Source organism: Xenopus tropicalis, chromosome 4 (genome assembly GCF_000004195.4).
Source record: "Xenopus tropicalis strain Nigerian chromosome 4, UCB_Xtro_10.0, whole genome shotgun sequence".
In the NCBI taxonomy this organism is placed as follows: Eukaryota; Metazoa; Chordata; class Amphibia; order Anura; family Pipidae; genus Xenopus; species Xenopus tropicalis.
In genome coordinates, this window is record NC_030680.2 from 101475413 (window position 1) to 101501905 (window position 26493).

Here is a 26493-nt window from a genome sequence, read left to right on the forward strand (position 1 = left end):
AATATGATGCATTTCAACTTTGCCAGAATAACAGCTATCCCTAAACGCCTGGAAAAAAATAAAGCGTAATACCACCGTCTAAGGTAAAAAAAAAAAACAAAACACAGGCACGACGCCTCAGTTGCTACTCCACCGTAGCCAAACAGATCCCAACCTATGCCTGTGCTTGTTAGCCACGCCCTCGGTGCGTAGGACCAATCAGTGATGAGCTAATGACTTTGGCTCCAGTTCCCTGAGATTAGTTTGCCTACCAGCGGCGAGGTGTTGGGTAATGAGCTGAATAGGGCAAGGTAGAAATCGCTGTCTTTGAATTCTTCATGCAGGATAGTAAGGTATGTGCTGTGGATTATGGGTGACGAAGTGGGAACATGTGTTAACAGTACTGGGCTCTTGTATAACTTAAATGAACAAATGAATCGTCCCTAATGTTGCGTTCAGTGAGTAGCAGAACAGGCTTATACTGGTGAAACAGGCATGACAGCTTCCTGATAATGAAGGTGTGGGTGGGGTTGCTCGTTACCCAGGCATATGTCAGTGTCTTTGCTCCGAGGTCCGCACGAAGAATGAAAATGTCTGCTAGCTCATGCCTCACTGATTATGGGTCGGTGTGTGGTGCCGCCAGAACTTCTCTTTGCTGGCAGGGGTTATCTGCTGAATCTGCCATATGTACTGCTACAAAATAATGTGCGACTAAGTAGCACCGACACTCGCCTACACCTGTCAGACGGGTATGTGCGGTCTGCTGAGGAATAAAAGCTTTCTTGTCACAGGTGACCTTCACAGTAGCCTATCCGGGCCTGGGTGCAGCTGTAGTACTAAGCTATTGGCACCCATAGGTGCTGAGGTACACAACTGGCTGTGCCAGGTTTCTCTGTTGTAAAGAAAGGTGAAACTTCCATAAGCATAGAACTCCCACTGCCTGTGAGAAGTAAAATAGAATTAACCAAATGATTATACTTTCATACCTTACCTCTTACCTTCCAGTTTGTACCTGTATGTTACCCAACCACTTAGATTGTAAGCTCTACGGGGCAGGGACCTCCTTCCTACTGTGTCTCATACCACATGGCACTTATATATATACATATATATATATTTATTGTATTTATTTATTATATCACTTGTCCTCCCTGTGTGTAATTGTGTATATTGTAAGATTGTACAGCACTGCGTACGCTTGTGGCGCTTTATAAATGAAGTTATACATACATACAAGTGAGTTTTTCAATGTTCAAATAGCCCCCCTCCCCCCAAAGAGGCTTGTGTGAAAAGTCAAAATTGGTAACTCAGAATTTAAATGTGCTGTAAATGAAACCTGGAACAACACATTCAACACTCGGGTCTCACTGCTCGCCCAAAAGCCCATGTGTGGACTTTTCACAGTCTGGGGGAGGTAAAGGAGAGAGCAGTTTTGCATGAATCTGTCCTGAACAGAGAGAGGAGCGTTTCAAGTCACTGCGCTACCGATGTTGGACTGTACCGCTAGTGTTGGAGAGGGGGTGGGCCAGGAGAGAGCCCGGAGTTTAGCGTTATCTGTCAGGAACAGAGAACTGAGGTACCTATGCTGGCCGTTGGAGGTTCTATGTGAAGATGTCAGGGAACAGAGCTGCACTTGCTGGGGGGGTGTTTGTGTAAAAAAAAAAAACCCCACAATAGACAAACTGTCTGTTCAGCCTCACATAGGAAAAATAATCTATATTTTGTAAGATTTGCCTAAGAAAAACTTCAGATTTTTAGATTTTGTTAATCAGTGCAGAATTAAATGAAGTCAAGTTATTGCTATGGCTCTGAAAGCCCATATTGATTACTATTCGGTATGCTACAGGGTGGCTCAAGTGTAATATATAGGGGCATATTTATTATAGTGTGTAAGCCCATATGATGATGCCCATAGAAAGCAGTCAGAAAACAAAAGCAAAGATCTGATTGGTTGCTATGAGCAGTATCAACGGTGATATTGTCTTACACACTATAATAATTATGCCTCTAAGGCTTATGCCACGTGGGCTGAATCTTGGCTCTCAGAAAAATGCAGGCTGAGAATCAGCCTCTACGCTGGCATCAGCAAGTCAAGATTAAGCCTGGGGCCCGGTGCAGGCACACACGGTGGTTTTCGGCTCTAAAATGTGTGAATATGTACAGTGGCATAATGTTATGGTGCTGGCCCTCCTGTAACACCACAAAAATAATCTTTGGAGATGCTCAGCTTCCATTTATATTACAGTCTGTCTAAACTGAAGAAATAGGGGGAGTTGATAGCTATAGTTAAACTGAAGTCTGCTTAGCAGTATAAAGCTGTCAAAAACTCAAAAATTAACTATAGAAAATGTTGATATGTCCTTTAAAGAGCTCAGCATGATTAAGTCCTGATGGACTAATCTTTACTGAGAGGCTTGTAGGTAGGCACCTTCTGGTAAAGTTAAATTATGAGCCTAGACCCTATACCCAAATCTGGTGAGGATTTTTCCAAAGAAAGCTAAAAACAGCATGACCCTGTGGCTGTGCCTTTCATTTACTAGTGCCTGTAGTGTAGGGTAAATGCCTGTTGTGCTTTGGAATGCAGACCATAGCCTCTGTGTCAGCCACTGTGACAGTGATGGTGTATGTCTGCTTGAAGTTGAAGTGCAGTGTAGGTTTAGACTTTTGCTAAACACACTTTTTTAACCCTTAACCATTAATCTGTTTATAAATGTAGGGAAAGTTTAAACAGGAAAATAATAATTGTCCATGTTTTCTTTCTATAGATGATTCCTTTGGTTATTTTTCTCATTTTCCTTTGCACTTGTGCATTGACCCCAGTGACTGGGTATCCCAGTGGTAAAGTGACTTCTGCCTGCAGATCTATGCGCCCTGACCATGGTCATGCCCCACAAGCTGAGCCCATTCACAGTATTAATGTGGACAAAACCATTTTTAACCCAGGCGATCGCATCAAAGGTAAAAGGAGACATATAAACTGTTGGGTGGCTGTAAAAGAACACAATGTGTAGTTTGTCATGTACAGGCCTTTACTGATCTAAGTGGTCAGATCATTATGCTAAAGCCTGTGCAGTTCTTCTACTGTCACTGCTCCAAAACCTGTGCAGGAGTTAGATCATTTGTCAGCCCATTTTTCAGTTTGGCCATACAAAGAGAAGAGTACTTATTTGGGCTACTTTGTGGGGGTGGTGATGGGGTTGTTAAATGGCATTACAGTTAAAACATTTATACAGTAAAATGGACTAGAACTGCATGTTATTGATTGCGGTTTTTATCTAATTCATTTTTCAGTCACCTTGTCAGGATCTCGCTTCAATGGATTTTTGGTTCAAGCTCGTGATGTGGAGAACCTGGATGGCAGTGCTGTGGGGTCATTTGCTTTAATTGATGAGAGGGTTTCCCAGCTTTTGACTTGTGGTGGCATCCAGGTATCATGTTAAAACAGCTGTAATATTTGTATACATATGTGGAAAAGTTCTGCATAATTTTAAAGATATCAAAATCCCTGAAAAACACACAAGCAGTTGGCCATACACAAATTGATATTCCCAGTGCATTATTTTGTACAATTTGAATATCCACCATGGGCATGCATGGTATATTTGCAGATGAGAATATGAAGAGGAGCCACAGCTGTTAGTCCAAATGCAAAAGACATGTGGCTGACCCTTGTATGGCCCTTTATACCATACCTGTTGGATACCATGCACCTTTGTCCAGTGTATGGCTGCTTTAAGGCAGATGTCGGACTTGGCGTTTTCTCCTCCTGCCCTATACTGTGCATGTTCTGTTTGAAATCCATGCCTTGTGCACAGTGACTGGAGGATGCCCTTGAAATTAATTGTAACATGATTGGGCAGTAATGGTATTACTGAATAGCATAAGGACTGACTTGCCTAAAAAAGCAGAGATGACACTCATAATACTTCTCTGTGTCTGAGGTCTGGACAGACATTTGGCTGTCACCTCACATACCAGCAGGTTGTGGCCCAAAATGCTTGTGTATATTGTGAAGGCAAAATGTGTACAGAAACAGGCCTTTAAATAACACCTGTACAGATGGTTCGGAGTGGTGGGACACACCAGCAGTAAAGTAACAGTGTATGACACATGCTTCAGTGGCACAGGATCTATTTAATTGATAAAGAAAGTGAGATTCAGTGCATTGGTTGTGGAATTTTGCTATCACACAACTAAATGTTTTTTTTTCTTTCCAGAATTCAGCTGTCAGTCACACCAGCAAGGAGAGAAAGCTCCAAGTGGAGTTCTTTTGGATTGCTCCGGCCAACAGCCCAAAGCATGTTCAGTTTCTGTAAGTAATAATCATGCGCACTTACAACTGATGACTAGGTCAAAAATGTGTTGAAAAAAGCTGAAAGAACTTTTGTTCCCATGATCCTCTTGCTTTTTAATTTTTCCGTTGCACATGGTTGGTGCTTTGTTACAGCAGTGAGTAGGATATTCCTGTGATTGTGTGGGTCAAGAGAGAATAGTGAGAGTAAGGAGGGACTATAATTGAAGAGCATAGTTTAGGAAGAAACACCCTTGGATTGCCTATATTTTAAAGTAGCAGAAACACTTTGCTGGTATATGGAAAACCCAAGTATATGGTATTATTTTTGTCCTGTCTAAGGTATGATTTTATACTAGTTTGGAAAAATTTACCATTTCTTGTACATGTTTATGTTCCCCAGAGAATAAAATGATCTTGGCATGAATATTTAATCTTATGAGACTTAGAAAATGTGCCTAATGCAGGATTTCATTTCTACGTATTCCTGACAGAATGTACCTTTACACGTAGAAGATTGCTACAATGTATGGATAATTCAAGTTTTCCAAATCATCCAAGAATTATTATAAAATCCAAATGCAGCATGGCTAATTCGCAGGGAATGTAGATTTGTGCTGCAGTCAGTACTGGTTACTATAATTTGTTAAAAACATGTGTATATGATGTTTAAAACATTTTAATTTTTGTATGTGTATTTAAAATATATAATGTCTGGCCCTCCGAGTGACTTATGGCTCCCAGACTGTCCAAAGACTTCAAAGAATTCACTGCATGACATTGTCATTTTAATTTAATTAGGCCTTTGAACAGGCTATAGAAGAAATTATCAGCCCCCTACTAGTTATTAGTTGGACAGTACTGAGCTACAGTAGTGAGCTAGTAGTGTTCTTGAAGCAAAAAACAAAACTTTTACCAGTGCAGGGCAACAGTACACTATATTTTAATTACTTATATACACTATATATATATAATATATATATATATTACCTTTTCAGTCAAATACACATTTGTCATAGGTAAATCATTTATTTTGTGTTATTAAAACAACCCTGCTGACCCAAAAAACAATATCAAGGTAAACTAGACAGGGTCAGAAATATTCTATATTGTTAAACAGTCTTCAGAATAATGTATAACACAGAACTGTATTGCCACACACTGTGTATATTAAATAGCAGAGAAAGCCAACAGTGTTAAATTAGAGAACCGTCCTTGGTAATGTATAAGGATGAGAAAGAAAAACATCAGTATACCAACAGTCCAGGGCCCCTCCTGCCATGAGGCAAGTTGATAACCTTTTTGCAGGTGGCAGTGAGCGGTCAGTTAGCAGGGGCGGCAAAAAGCCCCCAGGTGAGAGGCAGAGGCACCCCTGCAATAGTCCCTTTGCCTTATATAGTATATTCAGTTGCTTTAGAGTACAGGTATATTATGACCTGGATGGGAAAAAAACCTTTACAGAGATATTGCATCCATATGCAGCAAAGCCCTCTTATCGTGTTCGCTCACTTTTCAAGCAGCAGGACAGAAGGCTGCTGGTACATGAGGAGATTAGTTGCGTATGATAAATATTCTTTACTGCAGCCGAATAATATCCTACAAATGCTTTTTCCCCTACAAAAAAGTAAATCGCCGATGGGAAAACATAAACGCAGATTCATTTTTTCAAGGTAGCTTCACAAGGAAACTTTATGCAACCAGAAAAATAAAGCACTGCGTATGTTTACTCATACTTGTTGTCTAAAAGGCTCATTAGCTTTTAAAGTAAATTGCCAGTGGGAAAACATACGCAGTGCTTTATTTTTTGGTCACCCGGACTTTCCTTGCGAGGCAACTTTGAAACCTGGATTGGCATGTATGTTTACTTTATTGTGGGTGAGAAAGCATTTGCATTTCATTACAATACTTTCCATTTCAATGCAATTTAAGTGTTTTTTAATGTGTATGAGGTTTACAGTGGCCTGTTGCCAGATACATTTGGTCCATACTTTACTCTCACTTTTTTGCTCAAAATAATTCTTGCTAATTGCATTTAGGGCTACAGTAGTCGAAAAATATAAAATCTATTGGGTGAAGATTGCCGGCCCTATTATATCACAGCCCAACACACCACCTATCCCATCTAAAAATCATAGTAGCATGATACCAGTGGTACCACCATCCCTTCATAAACGTGTAAGTATGAAATTTCTTGCCAAAAATTCTTTATTTCTTTTCCTACCAATGTTAAATGTTTTACTTGCTATCCTTTCCATATGATTAACTGTTACTGGCTTTGGACTCCTATATAGCATGCTGGATTAAAATCCATCCAGCTACGTGATGTTCCCATTCATCAATTATGAAGGTTTCAAACATGTATAAAATATTGATTTTTCACTCATAAGTGGGCATCTGAAATGGACATTAGAGATGGAGATACATAGGCAGTAGTAGAGGGTTAAAGCTATTTGTCCATACTTTTTTTTTTTTTTTTCCCCTCATCCCATGAGGTTCATACCCCCTTTTTAACATGAATTCACTAAACAGGGCTTGGACTTTTTGCTGACACTGTCTTGGTTCACAGATAAGCAGGAGCCCATTATGGCTATGACACATGGTGCTACTTGTAGCCAGCTGCTTGTCTCGGTCAGGGCCACCATCAGGGGGGAAGATAGGAGGCACAGTTGTGCCGATCCCCATGAAATCTTCTTCCATAAGGGGGCTCGGATGTGTTGCAAATGTTACGCAAATTGTCTAATCTACATATATATTTACTTATGCAATATACGTAATTTCCGCAAAAAATGCCTAGAAAACCACGTAACTTGCCTAGAAACTTAAGTTACTTCTGTATCTAGCAAAAGACAATGCAGAAAAGCCTTGCAGGGACAAACTCCACTGACAATCAATGAATTAAAAAACTTTAGGTAAATTCCACTGCCCCCAACGAACTGACTGACTTATATATTAACATAAGCTGTTTATATTGGCATATATTTACGGAATTATATCAGCGTCTTATACATAAACTTTCCAGCAGTGAAATGACTAGTTATTTGGCCCCACAGCAATATAATTGGGGCGTCTATGCTTATGAAATTTACGTAACTTATGCAAAAACTAAAAAAACTTAAGGGGACCTGTCATGTAAACCACACACAAATTTAATCAGTGAACAGCCTCTTTGAAATCTTTCAATACCTGCCACACTGGTTGTCCAGAGGTTAATAGTAAGGCTGCAGCGTCCCCTTTGCATCCCCTTTATCACTTAGATTTCCTTCTCCTCCTGATACCCACTTGGCCCCCTCCCTCGGGAATTTGCTTAGACTTCTGGCTTGTGGGCATGCTCAGTTGTTCTAAATTTAGATTACTAAACCCGCCCTCCAGTTTAGCAGCCAATGAAGAGATGGCATTGCTGGCTCCCATAGAAACTCTAGCGGTCTGCTTCAAATTTTTTTCTCCTAACCTCCTCTCCTTAGCTCAGCTCAAACAAAGCAGAACTTTTGTCAGAGACAGTTGTGCCTGTGTGAGCCTGCATTCTTGATAAAATGTATGCTGAATAAGGGTCTGTGTATGTGTATGCTGTTTGCAGATTTAAATGTATCTGATTATGTATCAGAGGAAAAATGGCCACCAGGTGAAAACTGCTATTTGCTTTAGGAAAATGTGATGGTGCTGGCAAACGGAGGGGATATATGCAGTACAAATAATGCCATTTGGGTGGGGGAGACGTGCCCAACTGATATACATTGTTGGCAAATGTAGGCTTTACATGTCCTTTAAGATATAATTGCAAATCTCTTTTCATCATGTTAGTTAAGCAAAATTAACTGCACTTAAACAACATAATTTATATAAACCTTGTTTCCCTTTCAAGTACACAGCAAGCAGACAGCTGGACATTTGTAAACACTGTTATTAAAACTAACTTTGCATCATCACAAGATATTGTTTATGCTCCACAATCTGGCACCTGATGCCCATGTACAGGATACATAAATGCAATGACATCTAGAAAGTGCTAAAGGAAAGTGAAAAGTAATTGCCCGCCTGATTGACAGCTCTAATTTTTAAATACATTTGTAACCGGTATGGATGTATTAATTAAAAAATATTTGGGTTTCATGTTTAATTTGCAATGGACTTTTTTTTTATACAGATTTTTATGTGTGGGTAACAGGTCCCCTTTAAGTTACTTTTAAAGAAATTTATGTAACTTACAAATAAACTCAACTGACCCCCCCCCCCCCCAATCAAAATACTGACATATTAGCATATTCCTTATTTTTACTATGTTTGTGAACTGCTACCGACTAGTTATTGGGCCCCACAGCAAGATCATTGGGCCCCTTAACTTACGCAGAGTACTTAATTTATACAAAAACATATGTAAATTTCATATAAAGCAATGACAGCACATAGCAGGGGCAAACAGGTGGGAAATGGGTTAACTTAGAGCAAACTCCACTGACCCCCAACAAACTGAATGACATTAATCAATGGAACTCATTATATGAACTGCTTATTATAGAGCAACATCAGCTGTTACATTTGGAGGACACACCACAATTAATAAAAAAAAAAAAAAAAAAAAAAGATTTATTTTTAAGAAATAGAGTGCAATGGAAATTATCTGTTTCCCCCAGGCAAATCGGGCAAACAGAATATAATCATACAGTAATATCGTTAATCCATGCACACCTTATAATAGACCAGTTAAAAGGCCATATCATATGTTTGCATCCATGTCATATGTTTGCATATGTTCTTAAATTTATGTGCAACAAACATTGGTATCGCAATTCAGTGTATATTATACATACCAACAAACAGCCAATGTTTGTTGTACATAAATTGATATATAAAGAGTTTCTTTTGCAAATATATCAGATGGCCTTTTGACTTGTCTGTTATAAGGTGTGCATGGATTAGCTATTTATATTACTTTGGATTTTGTACCCAGAAATTTGGCTCTTCTTGCTGCAGAGATAGCAGTTGCACTGTCAGCACTAGCGATACAGATCTCCCTCACGCAGAACACACAAAAGATAAGTGACAGGGTGAGGAGGGTATAGGGAAGGCCTCTTCAAGTGGTGTTTAATACCTGTGCAAGATGCCTGTCTCTGATAGGCTAGGCCTTATTTGGAGGTGCAACCCTTGTCACACAAATGCATGCAAATTTCTACACGCTAAAACCGCATACAACTTTACAGCATCTTGACTATGTTGCACTGGCACTGCTGTTGCAACTATTACATATAGGTGCAAGGATACCCAGCATAAACATGGCAGTACTGCATATATAAAGAATAATAATGAAAAAGGAAGTCTTTCACCTAGCCATATTTTGTTATTTGCATGGTACAGTTGTTTAAATTGGTACAAGGATGATGTTCTATGAGCTTTAACAGCCATGTGTTTTGACCTTCATTTTGTCTTTTTAGTTTAGCCCAGCAGGCTGTGGAAGCACCAAGTTCTGCATCAGAAATCCAGTCTCCTGTGACCCAGAGCATAATCCTAAGTGCTTCTTCCTGTCCTTCAGAAAAGATGGCCAGTCTGTACTGGTTGAGATGAGTGGACCAGGGCAAGGCTACATCTCTTTTGCCTTATCATATGATCATTGGATGGTGCGTCTGCTTTCCTTTCGTTATTCCTCTCTGAACAACTCCACACAGGCGGACAATATGTCTGTCAATGGAGCTACTGTACAGTAGGGGGGGTGCATGAAATGTATTTTTTAAGCAACTTTTCATTATACATTAAAACATTTCAGTGATTTTAAAGTTGTTTGTAAATAAAAGTGCATTTAAGAGCAGTATTTATGTATCCTTTTTGTTTTCTAGCTCTGGCTGTTCAAGCTATGTTACAACTATGTAGCAAAATTCAGTTTTTGCTTAGGCCTATTTGTTTAAGATTTAGTAAATGAGAGATATTATCAGATAAATCATTTTTATAGTACAGCCATGCTGTCTAAACTTTAACATCTTGGCCAAACTGTTCTAACTTATCTGACAAATAGAACATTGATTAGTTATACTATCTGATGGGCATTACGTCTATGGGTGCACTTCCAGAAAACCTTAAAAATAGTAATAAATGACTCCATAATTCAGTTGTTTTTTTTTTTTTTTTTGAGATTCAGGCACTACATGTTGGAAAGTGTTACAGATATTTAACTTTCTGTTTTAGGGGGATGATGATGCCTACTTGTGTGTCAAAGAAGACCAAGGAGTTCAAATAAATCCAGCTTACATCAGGGGGCGATCTCACCCTGAAGTGTCATCTCCGGTATCTTCATAATTCTTAATTACTACGGAAATTACTCAGGAAAACAAAATGTGTAAACCAAGGACATCTAAACTGCATCGCTCGAGCTGCTGTACAAATTTCAGCACTGCTATATAACGTTCAGCTAAAGGTTTAATTCAACAGCTGGAGAGGTATAGGTTGAACATAGGCCAAATTATACATACAGAAAATAACAGTAGCAAGTCAAGTGCACATTACCAAGGTCATTTGTAGCCAAAAGTCCACATATGCCATCCCACCGGCAATGTACATCTTCCCCGCTGGGATGGTATTTCGGGAGATTTGTTGCGAGCGACTACTCTCCCCGTCTGACACAGCCCTAATGCAATAATATCTCTTTTTAGCAATGGAGATCAAAAATGCACAGCATATTTTAGATGCTTAATTGAGAACTGCACAAGTTTCTCTCTAGTCTCATATTTGCAGACAGAAAGCAGAAAGAAGTGTTCAATCACCCTGTTTTTGTTATGGTAGTTATTATTGTAAACTTCCAGTGCCCAGCAAAGAATTGGTAGGGTGCGCCACCTACTGATGACAGCCAGTAGCACCAGGTGATTTGGGAACTTACATTGAGGTACCAATATTTGGCTCTCTTTTGGTATAACAACAAAGCAGTACTTATAAAAGAATGGCTTTAAGCAAAAATCCTTGCAGTACCCACAATCTGTAGTGTAGATTGGAAAATGCCCATTCAAATTTGGAAGCAGGGAGACCGTTGCATTAGTACATAAACTGCTGCGAACAATAATATTGCAGAATATCTCTTAAATTACTCCTGCCTACACTTTCCAAAGTTTTTTGTTGTGGTTTTTTCTAACTACCCACTTTTTTAAAGGTTATTATTGGGGAATTAATTCAATGGTATTAGCCTTTTCAGTCGGCTCAGTTAATTTTTTTTTTTTTTTTTTGCTTTTTGGAACCAGGATGTTCTAAGGGATGTGGCATGGCGGCTGGAAGATGGAGTCATTCAGTGCTCCTTTAAGAGAAACATCCAAATTCCCGCGTCCAAAGAGCGGTTTGACCTGGGTGGCAGTTACTACATCTTTCTTGCTGATGGTGATGCAAAGGATGGTAAGTTTTGTAAGGTTACCATAATCAATAGGAAGGAATGCCTATACAGCTCTGTAGATAAATTCAGTAAACAATTGATTCAGGTTGGCAACACCCAAATGATTTGCTACATGCTCTCCTGTTGAATTTGATGGTCAGAATTATCAGCTCATACAGGATATGGACCCCTCTAACAAATTAACTGCCCAATCAAACTCTGCTGTGAACATATCAGTATTGATCTACATGAGCAATAAAAGCTGACCAGGATCATTCTTGATTGGCCTGCACATCACTAAATATAACAATGCAATATGTCACATCTATATGTGTGAACAAATTACACAGTACAAAAAGCAGTAAAAAGAAAACCTTACACAGCCAGTATGGAAAAAGCATCTTACCCTATTTTATTCAGGCTTAACACCAGTGCATTGTTTACACACTCCCCTTTTTTTTAGTCAAAAAAGGATTCTGGTGTGAGAATTTATATTACAGTTGGTGTCCAAATATTTTTTTAAAATAATGTTATGGTATTTATGATTTGTATTATGATTTTATTTCTCCTCAAAGGTCTCCTTCTCCGACACCAGCGACAACCGCTTATGACAAACAGAATGTATAATATATCTGGCTTTCCTGAAGATGTGGGGGGCTCACGGTCCCCACTCATAATAAAATTTCACGGTATGGAAGAATTTTGTAATGGATGCTTTTTATTAGTATAGCCTGAACATACTTTCTTTAAGTCAAACCTATACATTATATCTACAGGATAGGCCAGGATTGATATAATCATTGCACTACATAGTTACTGGTATACTTTAGGTGTCAGCTATTACAAAACATTTTAAATATTTAATTTTGGATGTAAAATGCCACTCCTTCTTTGAACACCTACTGATTTGCATTCATCCAACCAATGTGTAAAAGGATCCCATGGCATCTGATATCTGCTGATATCTTGGCCAAGCTTAAGGTACTCAAGTGGATCTAAGTGTATGGTCACCTTAAGGCATTCTAGTAGCAACTTTTAGATCATTTGTTGAAAACTCACTTTAAAGACCTGCAATATTTTTAACAGGTGCTATGATGTTCGTTGCATGGATGACTACTGTGAGCATTGGGGTTATTATTGCCCGATTCTTCAAACCAGTGTGGCCTACTTCATCTTTGTTTGGTGAAAAAATTTGGTTCCAGGTATGGAAATACACTGAATACCCATTTATTTATTTATTTATTTTTAATTTGCAGTTTTATTTATTTTCTTAAAACAAACAACATAGATTAAAGAGTAGTCAATAGATAGTACATTGGAGTAATAACAGTTTTGGCAAATGGTTGTCCGAGAACAAGTAACCCTAGGTACAATTTGGCTTGTTGTATAGCTGGTCCATGGATACCACTGCAGTTCACCTTCGTAGCTTCTCTCTAGGAGCTTATTTGTAATAGATTCCATCGCCCTGATCCAATTTACCTTTGTGATTAATGTTTGCAATCCTGGAATGTTCGGTTGTTTCCAGTTTGCTGCTAATAGAGATCTTGCTGCTGTGAGAATATGTGTGGCTAGTTTGTGGGGTTATTTAGTAGGTAGGGCTCTCATTTTCATGTCTTATAGGAAGGTGTGTGGTGCTGCTTGTATTGTACAGCCTAGAACTTCAAGAGAAGTTCTGTGTTGCCACTTAGTCTGTTTATGCATGTGGGGTTATAGTACCATCCAAAGATTATTTTATATGTTTTTTCACTCAAGACTGCACATATAGATATAGATCTGGCCGTCTTGCATATATTTAGCCATGTCTTTTCAGTTATTGTGTGTCCCATTTTGTCATGTAGGGTTGGTGAGGCAGACATATAGAAGTGAGATCAGGTGTGTCGGGTATGAGCATTTGTGGCACATAATCTCAAAATAGGTAAGGGGGGGGGGGATTTGTTTGATTTCCAGTTCCATTTGAAGCAGTGTAGGTGCTTTTTCACGGTGAGGTTGGGGAATGCCCTTCCTAGTGATGTGGTAATGGCAGATTCTGTTAATGCCTTTAAGAGGGGCCTGGATGAGTTCTTGAACAAGCATAGTATCCAAGGCCATTGTGATACTAATATTTACAGTTACTATTAATGTTTGTATATATAGTTATGTATGTGTTGGTATAGATTGGTAAGATTGGTCTTTTTTCAACTCTATGTAACTAGTCTTGGATTCTACATAGTGTCTGATCTGTAAATATCGGAAAAGTTGTGTGGAGGGGATTTCATAGGTCCCCTTGCATTTTTGGAATGTTAAAGATTTTTAACACCAATGCACACCAATGAACTTTAAGCCATTGATAGAAGCAAATATGCTCACCATACATACATTTACATTAGATCAAAATATTATGTTACAGAATATGGTTCTGTATCTAGTGTTTGGGGTGCTTAGTTTCATTTTGGTTGTTATTGTGTCCCACAGATCCAAAGCTTGCTGTGATGTAGGTAGTAGTTTCCGTGGTGTATCTCTGGATGTTTTAGGTATCCAAAATAAGTGTGCTAGTTGTAGTGTAGTGTAAAGTGGTTCTCAGTATCTTTCCAAGGTTCCCTTGACAGGGTATGTATATGGACCATTACTTCTAGTATACTTGCTAGATAGTATCTGTATAAATGAGGTACTCCAAGTCCTCCCATTGACTTTGGTTAAGTCATGATTGCTGCTTTGATCCTTGTTTTTTTCCCCTTCCTATACTTACACTGATATAGCCTTTGGAGAGATGAGACTATTGTTTCTGTGTATTGTAAGTGTCCTGAATAAATATAAAAGACGTGGAAGTAGTGTCATTTTGATAGCAGCTATTCTACCGAACCAGCTTAAATGCTAAGTGTGCCTGAAAAGCAGGTCTTTTTTTAATTTGTCTATCAATTATGGGTAGTTTGCTAAAAATGCAGAGTAGTGCAGCAGGTTACCTGGCCGACATCTTACCAACTGAAGACTCTTCGGGTCTCACCGCTGTCACGGACCCAAAAGAGTCTTCAGTTGGTAAGAAGATGTTGGCCAGGTACGCTGCTGCACTACTCTGCAATTTTAGCTAGAGGTTAGTGATAGGGACAGAGTTTTAAAACTATGCGATAAGGGACAGGTGAGGGGGGTCTAGGCAATGATAGTTAAGGGTGCTTTTTGCGCCCGGGGGTATAGTTCTCCTTTAAAATTAAATATTGTGGCAAGGTATTGTTAGAGGGGCATAGTATGGATTTTTAAGTTAATATTTTTTAGTGTTACTTTAACTTTTCAACAAATGGTTCTCTTAGATGAATAGCATTGCTTAAAGGAATACTGTCATGGTCAAACATGTTTTTTTTTTTTTCCAAAAAGCATCAGGTAATAGAGCTTATCCAGCAGAATCCTTTAGTGAAATCTTTTTTTCAAAACACAAACAGATTTTTTAATATTTAATTTTGAAATTTCACATGGGCTTATCCATATTCATTTCCCAGGGTGCCACAGCCCAGCAGCCAATCAGCAGAACAATGGGAAGGTACAAGATAACAGCTCCCAGTAGATATCAGAATAGCACTCAATAGTAAAAGAAAAACAAGTCCAACTTGGGACTCCTCCAGTTACATGGGAGTAGGAGAAACAATAGGTTACCTGAAAATTACAGTTAAAAAAAATGCATTTGTCGATTAAGAATAAAACTTTAAAGGATAGATGGAATTATTTGCTATGTTAACAGTGTCATTTGAAATAAAAATCAGAACAGCATCCCATTAAGAGTATAGTACTGGTGGCTTACTTGTCCTTTACTCTCCTTTATACTTTAAGTTCTGTAGGAATGAGGGATTCTGCTTGTGGAGCCTCATGTATTGCAATATATTGCTTTTTAGTTTTTGTCAATCAGTAAATTAGAATTAAAATCTTCAGACACGGGTGTATTCTTGCTTTAAGATATATTTATTGTCAAAATAGATTATGCTTTATGTAACCCATGCCTTTTTATTCTACTTTTCAACAGATTCACCGCTGTCTTATGATTACTACAGTGATTCTAACAGCCATTGCTTTTGTATTGCCCTTTATATACAGAGGATACTTTAGTAAAGTAAGTAGTCACAGCTGAATAGACCTGCATAACAGTGATTTCATCAGATCAAAATGCTGTGTGTGATAATGGTCAGTTTTAAAAACACATGTAAGTAAGTTAGAGTAAGGCCCCAACAAGATGAATTGTCAGCCTGCATATAAGGACAAGCTAACAACTCGCCCGTACACTTGAAAAATCTTCTAATTGTGCCTGCACCTGAAAGCATTGAATCCACCCAGGTATCCGCACACTCAGCCGATATCCACCAACTAAAACAAACTTGGCATTTGCTGGCAGAGTGTGCCTGCACCCCGGTGGATTCAATGCTTCCAGGTGCAGGCACAATTAGAAGATTTTTCAAGGGTATGGGCACGTTGTTAGCCTGTGCTTACCCTTAAAGTGAGAGTATTTCTATTTGAGCTATGGCTGGATTTGCATATATTTGATTAACTAGACTTTCCTTTTTGTCTTTCAGCGAGCAGGTTATCATCCCCATCTGGGGGTTACTGTGATGATTTTGACTGTGCTCCAGCCTGTTTTGGCTGTTTTCAGACCTCCACCTCAAACACCCAGGTATGGAATCCAAATACTACATGTGTTGAACAGTGTGAGATAGTGTAGAAATAGTGTAGAAATAACAGTGTTAGCTCTTAAAGAATACTGAACAGGTCATGGCTATTATATGACCATGAGAAAACTACCAAGGAAACTCAGGGCTACTCAGAGCAGAAGCATTGCATATGTTTTCCCACTGCCAATTTAAACTATTAGTTACCCACGGTAGAGCAGATTTAACGCAGGCAACAAATTCCCACGTGTGCCATTAGCCTCAGGATTCAAGTAAATGCCAGCATTTTTTGTGGGATTCAGATATGGCTCAATTAAACAGAATTCAAACTCTTTGATGTTGCTCCCAGTGGCTTTAAAGCAGGCTTTCATTTTTGAATTTCTGACCTGGAGGCAAGTTTTGGAGGCATAAAGGCCATGTGTACTTCCAAACAGTCCACATTGGGCTACCAAATAGGGGGTGATGGTTCTGTTTGTGTGTCTTGAGAAAGGTCTCCAAGTGGCACTGGAGTATATACAAACTTTTTAGATCCATCACAGTTTTATTCACACACACACACACACACACACACACACACACACACTCCTTAATTATGTAATAGATTATGCTAATTTTTTGCTCCAATCTTGCTAAGATTGGAGCATGCAAGTTAGGATTTAGATCTTTTGCAGAGGTTTAGGTATTCTGCTAAAAAATGAATTTGCGCTTCTAGAGAAGTATATGAAGGCCAAGAAAATGCCCCCTATTGCAGTAGCCTAGATCTGCTTCTACACCAGTTATCTCAAAATCAGCATTGTTGTACTCAAAGAAAGTCTGCTTTGTTAATTGGTAGCAGTGGGGTAAAGCTGCATTCTGGGGGGTATTATTATTGTGTGAATTCATTTTCAAAATGGCACTACATGATTTGCATTGAACTTGTGTACAGTGGTTTTATACACAAAGGGTACATAAAAAGTAAATGTTATAATGAGGCCTTCCACAAAATGGAATTCATCTTCTGTTAACATGTAAGTTAAAATGTAAAAATTTATATTGTCTATTTCAACCCCCCATGCTGTCTATAACTCAAAATGGTGGAGAGTGTAACATACCTGGGTAATTTAATGGTCCTGTCTGAATTAGCATAAGCATTTTTTGACATGCTTGCTTTTTTTTTTCATAAATATTTGTTTCCATTCTTGCCATGTAGGAGAGGGATATTTAACTGGACTCATTGGGCTACTGGTACTGCTGCCAGGATTATAGCAGGTATGTTCTGTTTAAATTGAACACACAGTGTGTGTAGTACATACCTCTGTACTCTGAAATCAGTGTTTGTTTGCTCACTTCAACATGTAAGTGACCCAACTAAATGATAAATCCTGGTTAATATCTTTTCGATCATAATACGTGATATTCTTAGTTGTGGATACCCAACTGGAGTGCTTATTATGCTAGTTAAAATATTACTTTTACTCATATATACAGGCATATGATATATAATGCAAAATGCTTGGGACCAGGGGTTTTCTGGTTAAGAAATCTTTTTGGATCTCCATACCTTAAGTCTGCTAAAAGAAAACCATTTAAACATTAAATAAACCCAGAAGGATTGTTTTGTCACCAATTTGAATTTATTAAGCTTAGTTAGGACCAAGTGCAAAGGTAAGGTTTTATTATTATAGAGAAAAAGGAAAACATTTAAATTAGAATTATTTAATTGAAATAAAGTCTATGTTCCTGTAATTTAGAGCTTTCTGGATAAGTTTCTAGATAAGAGATCCCATACCTTTATTAAAAAAAGAGAAACAAAAATGAAACTTCATCACTTAAACACAATTAAAATGCAGAAGTATAAGTGTCATTGGGTACTTTCAAATTATTTAGGCATGCATGCATACACACCTAACTGCCATGCATTGCTATACCTTTTTAATAACATATAGATTGTAAGCTCTACGGGGCAGGGACCTCCTTCATCTTGTGTTCTGACTCTTATTGCAACTGTACCTTGTATTTATTTGTATTTATTGTTGTACTTTGTATTTATCCATTATATTTAACCCCCCTGTCTGTATTAATGAATCCTACTGTACAGCGCTGCGTACATAAGTAGCGCTTTATAAATAAAGATATACATACATACATACATACAAAAATAGGCATCTTACCAAACTGGTGAGAACGTTCACAAAATAACAAAAATGTAACAAAGGTATTTAGATTTCCTATTGGAGCTCAGGGCCTACAGATGCATATGGATCTGTGAACATTCATAGGTATATCAGAGCTATTTAGGCATGCATACGTTAACCCACTAATTTCTTGGAGAAGCTATCTAGTCCAAATCTTTATTTTGGTGTCTAGGTATACTTAAGCTTTTTATATGTTTTTCTGGCACGCTGTGTGTGTTGAAAACAAGGCATAGCAATTCATCTCAGTTAGGTGGCAAATTTTGACTAGCTAGCTTCCCATAGAATTTAGCAGGTTGATATATGCGTACTTTAGCAACTATTACATATGCTTGCCTAAACAGCACTAATATACCTATGAATGTTCCCATATCAGTATTCAACTTCTGGCTCATGAGCCAGAATTACAGACTTTACTCCTTAAAATAGCAGTTTTATATGGGATTATCCAACTGCACATTCTACTAGAAAAATATATTTTCCCTCAAATTCCTTAAAGAGAAATCTCTGGCCTGACTAATATACATAAAATTCAGTGTACAGTGTAAGTGCCATACATAATTATGAACTATGGTTCAATCAGTGCGATTGTTCAATCACTCCCCTGGTTGATCTCCTCTTTGGCCATATATTGTTGAACTGCATGTATTGAGAAGGTTCTCTCTTTTTTTGTAATCATAAACTTGCTTTGCAGTGACTGCAATGTTCATTGGAATGGATTTGCAAGCACTGGATCTTCCTGATCCATGGGACACCTACACCATGGTTGGCTTTGTACTGTGGCACGTTTTTGTAGATCTCCTGCTTGAGGCTCATGGTTTCTGTCTCTTAAAGAAAGGTTTGTGTTTTTATGGTGCCATACGTGCAAAAAGAAATGATGTGTGAGGATAAAAATGCAGTTAAGAAGAAGAAATGTATTTGATCAAGTTTAAGGTGTCTAGCTGGCCATACAGGTTAAGATTTTTAAAAGACCTTTTAGTTATCATAGGACCAAGATTATCCTAAAACAATCATTTAAAAGTATGATTTGTCCATCAATGAAAATGACCATTTTAAGCGATATTGTCTAGCTGAAGCTATGAAACCTACCTGCTTGGTCCTGCAAACAATAGGCAAATTTCATAACGACACAGATTTTCAAACCTGCCCGACTGATTTTCTGACCTATGGGAAAAATCGATAGATGTGCGATTGTTCTGTGCCCATTAATCTTACAATAATTTGACTAATTTGTCAGATTGCACAGAAATTGGTCATTGGGGAGAGTAAAATCTTAATGTGTATTGCTGCCTTCTGAGTGTGTGTTACCATACAATCTAGTTTGGATAGATGGGCCAGTGTTGCAGGTTGCTGATTGGCTATTTCTAATCAGATCTAATCTGCTCAGAAATTTCATTCGCCATCAGTGGGTGTGATTCCTGTAAATCTGAGCAGTTTTCATGTGAGCAGGACATTTTATACTTTTAGAGGTTTTACATACATCACAGTCCTAAATTGAACTTTTTATTCGAATATAAAGGACTGAAACCCCTTGCATTAATCTTGCAGAGTATATTTCAAAGCTGCCCTGTCACCTGCAAGCTCTACACCAGTATGGACTATTTATTGGTGGATCTAAACAGTCAGATCCTCAAAGTGCCAAGGTTGTTTTGGTTCCCTCTGTACTGGAGGGACATGCAGGACATTCAGGTATCGCTATGGCTATGACACGGTGAATTTGACACGATTGAAAACAGTGAACCACACACAATTTTATCATGTGCACTACGTAATAGAAATAAATATCACTAACACTGCAGTGGTGGTATCACTTCACGATGGGGTTTAGGGTTGGGAGATTAAAGAAGACTGTATCTGCGACCTGGCTCTTTGTTTTTAACTTTCTGCCTTTATATTTTGTTGTAAGCCATTTTGCTGCTATACGTAGCAATGAGATGTGTGTTGTATTTACAGCCTCCTGTAAACCTCCAACCCAGACACTTTGGCAAACCGCTCTAACTCCACCTTTTAGCCAGTTTGCAGTCCATTTGTTTTTTAGAGTTTCTGTTTTTAATGATTTTACAGTAATACAGTTCATCTTTTGCAGAGGGTAGAAAACCCCAGAATATTTCAGAAAATATGACTCTATCCTTTGCTAATTGGTTCCACAAAGGGGGGATCCTTACATTAGAATACCTCCCAACTTCAGCTAGAGTTGCTTTTTTTAGTAGCCCCAAAATGAGTGGGGAAAAGTCCAATGTTATAGAATGGGTATAATACTCATAACTACATATAATTATCCACTGACCCTCCTCTCTAGTACTTCTGAGATTTAGCACCACATTTTTCTACCCAAAATTGAGTGCAGTGATTTCTGCAGATTCCTTCCCAATGATTTCTATAAAAGCACTTTGGTGATTAAATAGTGTTTTGTCCAAATGTAGTCTGTCATACAATATAATTTACTATCTCGCATAACTGTCATTAACATGGTCTGTTTATTGTGTACAAATGTGTCTGGTTACTTGAAACAGCTAAAACAATGGAAGAGGATCAAGTAGGAATTTTGAACTCATCTCCTGATGAAGCAGAGGTAAGTCAGCCATCAGCATGCAGTCTCCATTTGTGCTTGGGTGCAGGATGGAATTGCTCAAATAATTTAACTTTGTAAATAATGATGTTTAAGCAGCCTTGATAAATGGCTTTTTTGCAAAAGTCGATGTGAAGTGTTGACTTTCAAGGCCCAAGCAAATAGATTGTCTTTGTCATGCTTTGTCTTGAAGGCTTATGGAGACAAGGTTGCTTACCAGTTTCAGGTAGGTTTGGCCTTTCAGGCAGGGAATGAAACAGGAATGTTAAACATTAAAAGCATATAAAAGTAAACCTGCCCGGAATTTGACTTCAGAGTTCTAAGGTTGCAGCTGTGACAAATGCCCAATGTTTGGTGATTGAGCATGTGACCTTGTGCATTCTATTCAGCTGTACCCCACCCAGTACAAAGGTGTGCTACACTGAGTTGTAGGCAGGAGTTCTCTTAGCAAAGTGGTTCCAATTAGAAACATTGCGACTCATTCAATTAAGTATGTAATTTGAGAGTAATATAGTTAATAATTGTACATTCTTAGGTGCTTACAATATTTAGCACATTAGTATTTTCTTCAACAATTGAATAAACTTGTGTGAACCTATCTAATTATGATTTAAAGTCAAATAAAAAAATGTTAATGGGAATTTTTTAAGTAGTAATGGGGCTCAGTAATACAGGTTTTGATATTTTTTCCTGAAAAAACTGACCAGTTCTAACTTAGGACGAGAAAAGCCAGATATACTGCAGGGAGCCAAAATGTTAGGAACCTTCAGTGACAAACTTAAGCCATGGCACCAATTTTCTTGTCCTTTCCAGAGCAGCTAATGCTGAATTACCCTAGCACATGTACAGTGGTGTGAAAAACTATTTGCCCCCTTTCTGATTTCTTATTCTTTTGCATGTTTGTCACACTTAAATGTTTCTGCTCATCAAAAACCGTTAACTATTAGTCAAAGATAACATAATTGAACACAAAATGCAGTTTTTAAATGAAGGTTCACGTTATTAAGGGAGAAAAAAAACTCCAAATCTACATGGCCCTATGTGAAAAAGTAATTGCCCCCTTGTTAAAAAATAACTTAACTGTGGTTTATCAATTTCAATTTTCAATTTCAATATCAATTTCTGTAGTCACCCCCAGGCCTGATTACTGCCACACCTGTTTCAATCAAGAAATCACTTAAATAGGAGCTACCTGACACAGAGAAGTAGACCAAAAGCACCTCAAAAGCTAGACATCATGCCAAGATCCAAAGAAATTCAGGAACAAATGAGAACAAAAGTAATTGAGATCTATCAGTCTGGTAAAGGTTATAAAGCCATTTCTAAAGCTTTGGGACTCCAGCAAACCACAGTGAGAGCCATTATCCACAAATGGCAAAAACATGGAACAGTGGTGAACCTTCCCAGGAGTGGCCGGCCGACCAAAATTACCCCAAGAGCGCAGAGACAACTCATCCGAGAGGCCACAAAAGACCCCAGGACAACATCTAAAGAACTGCAGGCCTCACTTGCCTCAATTAAGGTCAGTGTTCACGACTCCACCATAAGAAAGAGACTGGGCAAAAACGGCCTGCATGGCAGATTTCCAAGGCGCAAACCACTTTTAAGCAAAAAGAACATTATGGCTCGTCTCAATTTTGCTAAAAAACATCTCAATGATTGCCAAGACTTTTGGGAAAATACCTTGTGGACCGACGAGACAAAAGTTGAACTTTTTGGAAGGTGCGTGTCCCGTTACATCTGGCGTAAAAGTAACACAGCATTTCAGAAAAAGAACATCATACCAACAGTAAAATATGGTGGTGGTAGTGTGATGGTCTGGGGTTGTTTTGCTGCTTCAGGACCTGGAAGGCTTGCTGTGATAGATGGAACCATGAATTCTACTGTCTACCAAAAAATCCTGAAGGAGAATGTCCGGCCATCTGTTCGTCAACTCAAGCTGAAGCGATCTTGGGTGCTGCAGCAGGACAATGACCCAAAACACACCAGCAAATCCACCTCTGAATGGCTGAAGAAAAACAAAATGAAGACTTTGGAGTGGCCTAGTCAAAGTCCTGACCTGAATCCTATTGAGATGTTGTGGCATGACCTTAAAAAGGCGGTTCATGCTAGAAAACCCTCGAATAAAGCTGAATTACAACAATTCTGCAAAGATGAGTGGGCCAAAATTCCTCCAGAGCGCTGTAAAGGACTCGTTGCAAGTTATCGCAAACGCTTGATTGCAGTTATTGCTGCTAAGGGTGGCCCAACCAGTTATTAGGTTCAGGGGGCAATTACTTTTTCACACAGGGCCATGTAGGTTTGGATTTTTTTTCTCCCTAAATAATAAAAACCCTCATTTAAAAACTGCATTTTGTGTTTACTTGTGTTATCTTTGACTAATAGTTAAATGTGTTTGATGATCAGAAACATTTTGTGTGACAAACATGCAAAAGAATAAGAAATCAGGAAGGGGGCAAATAGTTTTTCACACCACTGTATAGTAGTGTAACAATGAAAATTCTATCCACTGTGCATACACAAGCCCAAGCCAGGGAGCCCTGAAAATAGAGTAAAATGGAGCCACGTCATGTTCATTTCCAAAAGGAGCACTGGCCAGGGGAACATAGTCATTTCATTCAGTGGGAGATTGCCAAACATTCAGGGCCACCAATGAACTGGACAAACTTAGATACATTTGAATATTTGTATGGCCATTATTTGGTGTAATTTACATCAAGCCTGGTGTTACAGAATGATTTATGGAAATGTAAACCCAAAAATAAGATTTGTAATTAGAAAAGAAAATGTAATCCTAAACAACTTTCCAATATGCATTCATTACACATTTCCAAAAGGTTTTAATGATGTATGTAAATTGTTATTGCAATTGAAAGCAGTATTTACATATCTTTTTCTCTACTTCTAAGTTTTATTGTACAATGTCAAACAATGGTGGGTTGATTGTTTATTGCTGTAATTTCAGGGCCACACCTTTAAGAAGATTGTTCTGACAGTGTATATATGTGGAAACCTTGCATTTCTCATAACCTTCCTAGCTGCAATCAACCAAATTTGAAATCCATGTAGGACTATGCCCTGTATTGCTGCCTTGGCCTGGCAAAGAGTCAGCCTTGAATCTCATTTTAGGTCATTCCTGCAAGGACTCCTTCTCCTGGTGGTAAAGACTGGTAACCAGTACCTTGAAATAACACCAGTGCGCCTCTGTAGGATTATTTATATCTCAAGGTGTGAAGTCTGATTGCTTAGGTAAAGGAATACCTAGTGTTAATTAATTATAGAGTCATTCTTGACTCTGTCCATTCTGCAGATGAATTTTTGACATTGCAGTGCCTTTTGGAGTCCACAGTTCAGAATACATTGGAGAACTTTATTTGTTATGCTGAGAATATAAACACTGGACCAATATATTTCTTATTAAGTAGGTGCCTGAATTATTTTTCTCATATCTTTATATAATTTATATATATAAATTGTGTATTGCGCTATTTAAACAGGACTTAAAATGTGACCTTTTATTAAAAGTTCTGCTTTGCAAAATATTCCTTTGTTTTGTATTTCTTATATGAAAACTGGCTGAATGTGATGCTTTAAACACAGTCCTTTATGTTCAGTCCATCAACTGCACAAAGAGTTTTCATTTGTTGTTTGGCTGAGAGAAATATTTAAACAATATAAAAAAACTCAGCCATTCTGTCTGACCTGGCAGGAACCTTGGCACTGATAAGCCAAGGTATATGGGCTTTTCTGAGCTTAACTGTGAGATGGGTGGGGGAGGTTTAACTGGATGGGGCAATGGAAAGCAATATTTAATAACCTTTGATAATTCCATATGGCAAGATAGACGCCTGATTGGTGGCAGTGTGTTTGTGGTGAACAAAAAAAAACATTTTTTTTTTTACCACAGAAGTCGTAATTAGAAAAAGACACAATAGTATCTAGGTCACCTATATAAAAGATTAGTGCAATTCCATGTGATAGCAATACATTGCAGTAGTTTTTTCTTGGATCAGCAATTTGAAATACATTTTGTGGGCCTCATAAAGTTACAATGACATTTCTTATGTTACTCCTTCAGTTATGTACATCCTGTAGGTCAGGACTTGTCTTAAGGTTGTTTACAGCCTATATTGTAGGGGTGATCTCTGCCATGACTGGTAGCTTGATTTACCGAATCGCTTTCCAGGACATGCTCCATTGTACTAAGTCAAGTTAGGACTAGATTGCATTCAGCTGCACTTACTGTTGCTCTATAAGATATTTAGTATTTTAGTATAAATGCTATGTTGATGTATTTATACTGCTGTTTCTCTTCCTGGAATTAAAAGACAAGACACCGCAACCATCATTAAAATTGCTGACCTGACAAAAAGGCACCCCTCAGTGATTTTCATTTTCCTTGTCCAGGCTCATTGTCTGGATTTTCAGGATCAAAAATTCATAGATTGTGATACACTGCAGCAGGATGTTAAAGGGCTATTATTTTTACATAGCCAAAACAAAGATTAGTAAAATACAGAAATGGATTGTACAGGCTTGAGTTGCATGAGAACTATAAATTACAGCAGAGAAAATGCAGAGTAGATGGGACTGTGTAAATACAATGTATGTCACTGTTAATCCAATAGGAATGCTATGGAAGGAATGGATAAAGCCAGTACCTTATTAGGTAGGCAGCTGTGCAAACTCTACATGTCATACAAGTTGTAGGTTAAACCACCACAAAAAACCACCGAGCATGCTGACGGTCCTTTTTCTCATTGTGCAACTTTGCTTGGAGAGCTTGTACTCTGTGAGTTCTGTTATGTGGCTTTCATAATGATAGGAGTTGTAACTCATCAACAGCAGGTTCCAGAGTTTTCCCCCTTCGATGCCCCCAACACAATGATTGCATATATCATATATAATAACATACTCAGGGAAAAAAACTTTGTATAGTTCATTGCCATTCGACTTATAGATGCTCTGCAATTCCCAGCATCCTTCCCTTCTCTGAGCAATAATTGCCTGCCATTCACAGACAAGAAATAGCATGAACACCCTCACTTTCCTGTGTCTTATTTGGGTGATTCTTATTTTATCTGGAAACATTACCAGGGTAAAGGATGTAAAGTTAATGGATTACAGTGTATAATACATTTTGGGGCCCATTTACTTACTCACGAACCAGCCGATTGCGTTTTTTTCATAATGATCGGTATTTGGCGATTTTTTTTCGGAAAATTATCGCGACTTTTTCGTTGCCATCCGAATGTTGCGCAAAATCTGGCGATTTTTTCGTAGCGTTAAAATTTGCGCGAAAAGTCGCACCTTTTTCGTAGCCATTCCGAAAGTTGCGCAAAATCTGGCGATTTTTTTCGTAGCGTTCGGATTCATTCAAGCTTCAGTATGGTGACTTTTCTTGGGCCACGTTGGAGCTGCAGGGTGCCATTGAGTCCTATGGGAGGCTTCCAAAATCATGCTAAGTCTGAAAGTTTCGGCCGCCGCTTACGAGCACTCAATACAAAAAAGTCGCGACAAGA

The 26493-nt window shown here is 38.3% G+C and overlaps 1 protein-coding gene across 2 annotated transcripts; it reads left to right on the forward strand.

The window, feature by feature from the left end:
• Nucleotides 1-211: 211 nt before the first annotated feature.
• frrs1 (ferric-chelate reductase 1) lies at nucleotides 212-24513 on the forward strand. Of its 2 annotated transcripts, XM_002936961.5 has the most exons (17): nucleotides 212-332; nucleotides 2745-2937; nucleotides 3271-3407; nucleotides 4197-4291; nucleotides 6307-6445; nucleotides 9697-9879; nucleotides 10442-10540; nucleotides 11485-11632; nucleotides 12185-12298; nucleotides 12696-12811; nucleotides 15595-15681; nucleotides 16139-16236; nucleotides 17421-17479; nucleotides 19097-19240; nucleotides 19951-20091; nucleotides 20916-20974; nucleotides 23937-24513. In XM_002936961.5, the coding sequence occupies exons 1-17, from the start codon at nucleotides 318-320 to the stop codon at nucleotides 24027-24029; spliced, it is 1920 nt and encodes a 639-aa protein (XP_002937007.1). In that variant the 5' UTR covers nucleotides 212-317; the 3' UTR covers nucleotides 24030-24513. The 2 variants fall into 2 exon arrangements, with proteins under 2 accessions (XP_002937007.1, XP_004913757.1); XM_004913700.4 differs by lacking the exon at nucleotides 19951-20091 and having other exon boundaries at nucleotides 213-332.
• The last annotated feature ends 1980 nt before the right edge of the window (nucleotides 24514-26493 follow it).

Excerpts from the sequence above, each read along its gene's own strand:
- frrs1 (XM_002936961.5), top strand. Across the intron at positions 15,682-16,138 it reads ACAGAGGATACTTTAGTAAA|CGAGCAGGTTATCATCCCCA; the intron begins GTAAGTAGTCAC and ends TTTGTCTTTCAG. Across the intron at positions 19,241-19,950 it reads TTTCTGTCTCTTAAAGAAAG|AGTATATTTCAAAGCTGCCC; the intron begins GTTTGTGTTTTT and ends TTAATCTTGCAG.